Raw genomic sequence first — 7186 nt, 5'->3', positions numbered from 1 at the left:
TCTAGTGACTCTGACTGCACGTACGCAGGCTGCGCCGCAGGTTCCTGTTGGGGGAGCTGAGTTATAGGCTTTCTACTGGGCGATTACTGCTGTGTTAGCAGCCTTTAGTGTGCAGAGACTCCATCTGGCTTTGGATTGTGTTTTAACTGTTACACAGACATGCCTCCTAAAAGCGGAGAGGAGCCACTGGGCCTTTTTTTGTAGAGCTCCATATTACAAACAAAGCGTAGGAAATAAACTACTATAATATTCCTATTGGGACTTACAGAGTGTGTTTGCTACTCAGTTGTGAGTTTATACTATATTTTTTAATCTCCTATTGCAATATCCTTATATTCCTTTAACTTACAGCTTTTCTGTTTATTTGTATAGTACCCTTCTAAAATGAACAGAAATTAAAATGTTATAAAAGGTGAAGACAAAGCCTCGTTATCTTTTCATTTTAATTCAACCCCCTTGCTCAGCTCCTTGTTTAAATCTCACAAGGATAAGATAGTTTACATGACACCCAAATGCCCTAGGCTTGTTACTTAGTGAAAATCTTTCTGGTTGCATAATCTTATATTTAATATGTTTTGAGGAAAAATGGCTGGAAGGAGGAGGTGGGAGTGATGGGGGGTTAATGACAGTGAACACAGATGTAGTGGAGGGCAAACCCACATAAACGCAGCTCACTCACCTTTTTATCTGTGAAATAAACGCCTTATTGGGTTGACACAAATCTTTATGAGGAAAATTAATAGCCTATAGCCTACATAAAGGTGAGTAGGTTAACTGATACAAGTTATATGAAGATATAGGGTCTTTTAAGGGAAAACATAAATTGATGCTTCTCTAAAAATATAACTTTTAGTTATAATGGTGATTGTTCTCCTCAGGCCGGCCAAAGACTGGAGGCTGCCCGGCTTTTTATTTCCCACTACATCACTGGTAATGAATGAGCCTCCGCGCGGAGCTTGTATGTTTTCCTCTTACCCTCATGATGGCGCCGTTTGCTCAGCCTAGTGACTGATACAAGCCGCTGTGGGGATGATAATATTAGCAGTCTGCTCCAGTTAAAACATATGGGGGTTTAAGTTGTGCTCTTCGTTGGAATCACGCCCCAAAGCACAAGAAGTTGTGGATAGCCCCCCCCCCCTCTCTCTCTCCCCCCCCGCCAGTGACTGGGTCTGTTCGTCATATCGCGTCAGAGTAAACAAAACGCTGACGTGAATCTCTCCTCTGGCAAACTCTTCAACTGGCTGTGTGTCAGTGGGCTATAGGTCTGATTCAGTGGTTGGTGCTGAATCAAAAGGTGGGTACACGCTGGTCTGCAGCAGTCGATGATAATTATGAGGCAAACAACCGCCCAATATGAACAAAAATTAATAGGATTTTCAGAAAAGCATTCATTTGGTTTTTCCCCCTGAAGAAATCTTCTCATATAACTTGCACCAATTTGTTATCCGATTACTTATTATCCTTTATACTATCAATTTGATGTCGTAAATATTAATGTTAGGCCTAAAAAGATGCGTAGGCTAAACTCTGCGTGGGTTTACACTCCACTACATTCCTGGTCTGACTGCATTATTATCATTTGTTTATACTAAGAAGCTGCAGGCCTAACAGCATTTGGACCTATTAACGTATGAAATTAGGCTTCATCAACACAATATTGTTGGGAAGAGTTACACTATAGGCGTAACTGCAGTTACAATTCTCGGTTCTCACTTTTTTTTTCGTTTTTATACATCGATTATCGCATTAAAATGATATAGAAAGTTTCAGAACATTCTGGGGAAATGGGTGAAACGTTTTAAAAGCCACGTAATATCTCTCTGAACCGGCATCCTGCGTCACCAGCCGTGTTCAAATCGGATTACGTGCCTCGTTCATTTCAACAGTCCACGGATAGGCCTCGGCCTGCGCTGTCACTGATGCCCATTAAGCGAAACCCCAATATCCACTGAACAATTATTGGAAATGATTAGAGAAGTGACTTGATTTGAGAAAGCCGCAAGTCGAGGCTATTCATTTCAGCACCGGACAGCTCCTGATCCCCGGGAGGCCTTGAACTTATAGGGAGCGGATGCCCGATCCTCCATCCCAACTCCCCGCGGTCCATCACGTCAGAGAAACCACAGCCATCACTCCTCACAAAAAAGATTATCATTTCCCAGCTCAGCCATAATCATAAAAGCCTAATTGGAGTTATTGATGACGCGCGGGGAGGCGTCGCGGTCGCGGCGAAAAGGGAGAAAATTATTTGTACTGACCGTCACGTAGTCTTTGTGTGCAAAGTTCATAAATGTATGTATGCATTCACCTCCCTTTATGGGGAAAAAAAAAAAAAATTAAGTTTCGAAGTAAACTTCCATGTTAGAAGGGAGGTGGGGAGGGGGAGGGGGAGGGGAAGGGGGGGGGGTGTCTGACGGATGCATCGATGAGGAAGGAACTGTACTATTATATTCCGGGAGGAAGGCTTGATGACGTCTATAGCATCCTTAATGTGACTTATTGAAGGAAAAAAAAAAGGCAAGGCTCACGATACATGGATAAAAATCCAAGGCAATCAGAGCGCAGGACAAAAAGTTTAGGACAAAGATATGTAGACGAACGACAGCATACTTTCCCAGCGAGTTTTTGTTTGCCCGTGCGACTGGTTTAGTCATATTAATTGTGTATAAAAGTGAGACAGGCTGCACTGAGGGGAACATAAGGAGACGGCGGAGGCGCTTCAGCCAGGAAAGAGGTGCCGTGAGAAAGATACCATCTCTCTCTCACACACACTACCACAGCCGCGCCCGGATCACATCCTACTGCACCGCGCTCTCCCTTCTTTCCTGCTATAGGTATGTGCTTTTCTCCGGATTTTCTTAAAACTTGGAGAAATCCAATGATGGAGCGCAAGATTAAGTTATGGAATTTATTCCTTTTTTTGCGCTGCACGAAGACCTGCATTTTTTTTCTACTTTGCCGCTGTGTCCAAAGGGAATGGATTTGGTATCGCATTCATGCCACTCTTAAACTTTTATGAAATGGGATGAATAAAACAGAAAAAGAATCACTTTGATTCAGAGATAATGGACGTGATGTTTGCTTATCTAATTAGTTTATACAGGTTTACAGCCTGTCCAGCTATTTAGTTTGTGGTGTTAGAGGAATAACATGTAGCCTGTGGATTTGATAGAACAAAGCATGCGAGCATGTTGTTATGGACTAATCACCTGTTTAACATTGCTTTCTGTTTTTCGTTTTCTAACAGCATGGCCAGTTCGAGTAAAGCGACTTTAGTCTTGCTCATCTATGGAATCATAATGCACTACAGCGTCTACTGCACACCTATCGGACTAAGTTACCCTAAGATTAGGTAGGTGGATGTGTTTTTTATGCGTCTTTTTAAATAAGATAACCAGATTTTTACGGAATCTTAATTCGATCCAAATTGAATGCAAACTGAACATCCTGTGATTCTACTGATGGTGCTTCATTTTGATTAACGATAAAGTCATATTTGAGGAGTGGCAATTTGCATTTGGGCACTTTTAGTTCAAATGAGCGTGCGTAATTACGCACCAAATGTGTGCGCATTCACTCCTGATCAGAGAATTGAATAAACCCTCTTAATGGAAAATATTTTCCACATGCACAAATGCCCGAATGTGCTGTGGAAAATGACAATGGAGATTGCGTAGAGGTATCTGTCCGGTGGGACGGTGCACAGAACTCCCCTTATTAAAAATGAGAGTGCAGTCAATGCAATGGATAGCCCTTGGGATGACGGTGGACTGGCGTCACCAAGGAGAGGCGAGGCAAAACGAATAGGAATGCTCTATCCTTCTGAGATTTATTCTGAATTATTTATTTTTTATTTTTTTTTTGGTGTACAAAGCATATCTATAATTTAGGCGTGGTTTTCTTATTGAGTCTAATTTTCACTGCTGATTGCAGTTCTTTTTTTGTCTAATGTTGGCTGCCGGCCTTCCCTAAATGTGATCATTTTCACAGCCGTTGTTTCGATTTTTAAATAATTAATGAGGCTGTAGGCTGTGTAGAGATGGCACCAAACTGGAATTAAAAACACATTGTGCAACATGAAAATATGAATTTTGAGGGGGAAAAAACACATTTTAGGCTACTGAAGTGTAAAGCTGTCGGTCGGATTTAAATAATTCGTTTCTGATTTTATTTTAAAACACCCACAGCTATTAGAATTATTTTCGTTTTCTGCCCTTATCTCTAATGCATTTAGCCTTCCACTGATTTAAGACGCTAATCTAGACATTTGGCATTCTTTCAGTTTTGACGCCTATTTTTTTTATTTTTTTTCTAACCCTACTTGTGAATAGATCAAATTTCTGATGAATGTTTCCCCATTTGCAGACTTGAAAACGACGCCTTCGATGAGGATGGGAATTCATTAAGCGACATGGGTTTTGATAGCGATCAAATTGCTATACGAAGCCCTCCATCCTTAGACGACGACGTGTACACTCTGTACTACCCACCAGAGAAGAGGTAAATCAGCCTTAATATCGCAGCATGTAGCCTTGCGGTGGAGGTGAAATTCCATTTTAATGACTTTTTTGCTGTTTGCGATAATGTTTGCTTGCTTTGTTTTCCCAGAGTTCCTCATGTTATTTGTTCAATGTTATTTTCATATTGAGTAGCCTAAAATGTTGATTCAAATACTGTCTATAATCAAGATAAAACGTCGATAGACACGCAAGGGTACAGCCTGTGTGCAGGCTATGAGGCTCCGATTTAATTGCAGCTGATGTGATATTGGACTTGCGGGTGGGTGGGGACATTTTAGGCTACTTTTGATCATTTTGTCTGCGCTTTGGTCACTGATGATCTATGTGTTTTGGCGTTTTATCATCTCAGACCAGAAAGGCATGCAGAGGAAGAATTAGATAGAGCCTTGAGGGAGATCCTGGGTCAGTTAACAGCGAGACAATATCTGCATTCTCTGATGACAATACGTGTAGGGTAAGGGCATTTCTTATAAGCGTTTACCTGCAGTCATCATTTTTTATGTTTCTCCGCCGCCCAAGTTCAGGTTGCTGCATCATTGTCTCTATCATTTTCTGTGGGTGTTTTATTTTCTCTCTCTACAACAAACGTCCACCAGACATTTCCACTACCTTTCTTTCTTTGTTGTGGCGTGGCACTGCGTTCATGATTAGTTTCCTCCTTTTATTCCAAGAGAATGAGGGTCAGTTGTCTGAGATAAAAAACAAAACAAACAACAACAAAAAAAAACACTGCGAATTATGAGTTGTTAATCCATAAATTGATTTTTGTTTCCCCCAGCACTAATGAGAAAACATGCGTCAGAATATGCAATGGATTGTGAATGAATAATTTATAATAGTTGTCCAAAAGGCTTAAATCACTGTTTTCTTTTACACTGCCTTTCTTGCCGCCTTTATTCAACGAAAAAAATAGGATAAGAGGCACATTGCAATATTAAAGGTTGTAGGGAACTTTGTGATGACATGTATCATGGCAGGCTGCAATGATCATCAGGCAGTTTAGGTGCAAAATGAAAAAGTGCAATAATCTGTTGAGAGGTAGGAGCCTGCAGCCTAAACTAAGGTGTGTTCTGTTTTTATTTTATTTTTTACAGCGAAGACAGCAGCATGGAGGAAGAGTCGGAGCCCTTATCCAAAAGACATTCAGATGGGATCTTCACCGACAGCTACAGTCGCTATAGAAAGCAGATGGCCGTCAAGAAATACCTGGCAGCGGTCCTGGGAAGAAGGTACAGACAGAGAGTTAGGAACAAAGGACGTCGACTTGCCTATTTGTAGCGTTGTTAAAGCGCCCAAACTGCCCTCCTGTGTATATACATCCAATCGTTAAATCAAAGTCATTCAGATATAACTGACCAAACAGTGGATTGCGCCTGTGTTCTTTAAACATGTATTTATGTATGAAGTAAAGCCATTAAAATGAATATTTTAATAATAATATCGTTTTTTTCTTTTTGTACAAAAGCACTTGATACCGCACAGTTATACTTTGTGGACCAATATTTTATTTTCATGTCAACATGTTGAAAACAAAACAAAATGACAAAAAAAAGAAAAAAAAAAGAACTTAGAAAAAAAAAAAGATAATTGTGCACCTTCAACGTTATGCGCTTGAAATCTTTAAAGGTCATCTACATATGCAGAAAATAAATAGATTTTAAAAAGACAATCAAAGTATTGAATGTTATACTTATTTTTGTAACCAACGTTCTATTTTTTTAGTGTTGTTTGTTTTCCAAACAGGCCCAAAGAAGCAGTGAGCATGCTATGTGAGGCATATCCGGCTTATCCTAAATGATAGATGTTGCCCTTGTCCACTCTCCTCCTCACTCCCTTAATGGGAGCTGTGTGGGTTTGTGCAGCTTGCTGCCCCTCCAGGGGAATTCAGATGGCTTTTGTTGTTCAGCCTCTCATTTGATGGATGACTGATTGACTTGCACAGTCATTCATACAACTGGTGGTAAAATCCAACCCTCATTATAGGGAGAAATTTCATTGCAGGCTTTGCAAGGGCATGATTGCCTTGACTAACTGTAGCCCCAATGATAAAGGAAGAGCTCAAGATTGCTGTTGACAGTATGCGGCAAACACTGCTTGCTCACTTGCCTCAAAGTCATTCACTGTAGGAGTTCAATACAGCTATGCTAGATAGGCCTATGTAAAGAATGTTTCGTATGTGTGTGTTATGTACAGTATAAAAAATTATACAGTGTGCATATTCATCTCAATGTTCTGTGTGTCCGGTCGACAGAATTATCATTTGGAACAATGTGCTTCAACTGTTGGTTATATTTGGGCAGCACTACCAATATCTACCCACAATCCATAAGACGCAGGAAGAGAAGCATTTCTGACAAAAGGTGCAGAGGAAAGGTAGCATCTGAGTTACTGTGGTCTCAGGTTTCGACAAGTGGGCTTACAGTTAGGAATATTTAACTATTATTTTCTTATTTTCTGCTGCATGTGGAAACTGACACCTTGCTAATTTGCTAAGAAACTGCATGCCGTCGTGCTGTTTGGATTGTGCTGTTTGGGAGGCGGTTTGTGCTCAGCCTATTTCAACACCACTGCCCCTCAGATCTATTGGAAATGTGAACAAGGAGACAAGGAGGGCTAGAGGTGGTGGAAGCTGGTACTGCACTGACTTGTTGAATTTTACCTCCCTG

At 40.7% G+C, this 7186-nt stretch overlaps 1 protein-coding gene across 2 annotated transcripts; it reads left to right on the top strand.

The window, feature by feature from the left end:
- Positions 1-2589: 2589 nt before the first annotated feature.
- adcyap1b (adenylate cyclase activating polypeptide 1b) lies at positions 2590-5911 on the top strand. Of its 2 annotated transcripts, XM_078287724.1 has the most exons (5): positions 2590-2834; positions 3248-3352; positions 4366-4500; positions 4870-4974; positions 5615-5911. In XM_078287724.1, exons 2-5 carry the CDS (start codon positions 3249-3251, stop codon positions 5796-5798), a joined length of 528 nt encoding a protein of 175 aa, XP_078143850.1. In that variant the 5' UTR covers positions 2590-2834; position 3248; the 3' UTR covers positions 5799-5911. The 2 variants fall into 2 exon arrangements, with proteins under 2 accessions (XP_078143850.1, XP_071774325.1); XM_071918224.1 differs by lacking the exon at positions 4870-4974.
- The last annotated feature ends 1275 nt before the right edge of the window (positions 5912-7186 follow it).

The sequence above is a fragment of the Centroberyx gerrardi genome, chromosome 13 (genome assembly GCF_048128805.1).
Source record: "Centroberyx gerrardi isolate f3 chromosome 13, fCenGer3.hap1.cur.20231027, whole genome shotgun sequence".
In the NCBI taxonomy this organism is placed as follows: Eukaryota; Metazoa; Chordata; class Actinopteri; order Beryciformes; family Berycidae; genus Centroberyx; species Centroberyx gerrardi.
This window is presented reverse-complemented; position numbering and strand designations above follow the sequence as displayed.

Bases quoted from the DNA above. Each gene is read 5' to 3' on its own strand.
- adcyap1b (XM_078287724.1), top strand. From the start codon at position 3,249: ATGGCCAGTTCGAGTAAAGCGACTTTAGTCTTGCTCATCTATGGAATC. The intron at 3,353-4,365 runs GTAGGTGGATGT...CCCCATTTGCAG, and splicing joins CTAAGTTACCCTAAGATTAG to ACTTGAAAACGACGCCTTCG. The intron at 4,975-5,614 runs GTAAGGGCATTT...TATTTTTTACAG, and splicing joins CTGATGACAATACGTGTAGG to CGAAGACAGCAGCATGGAGG.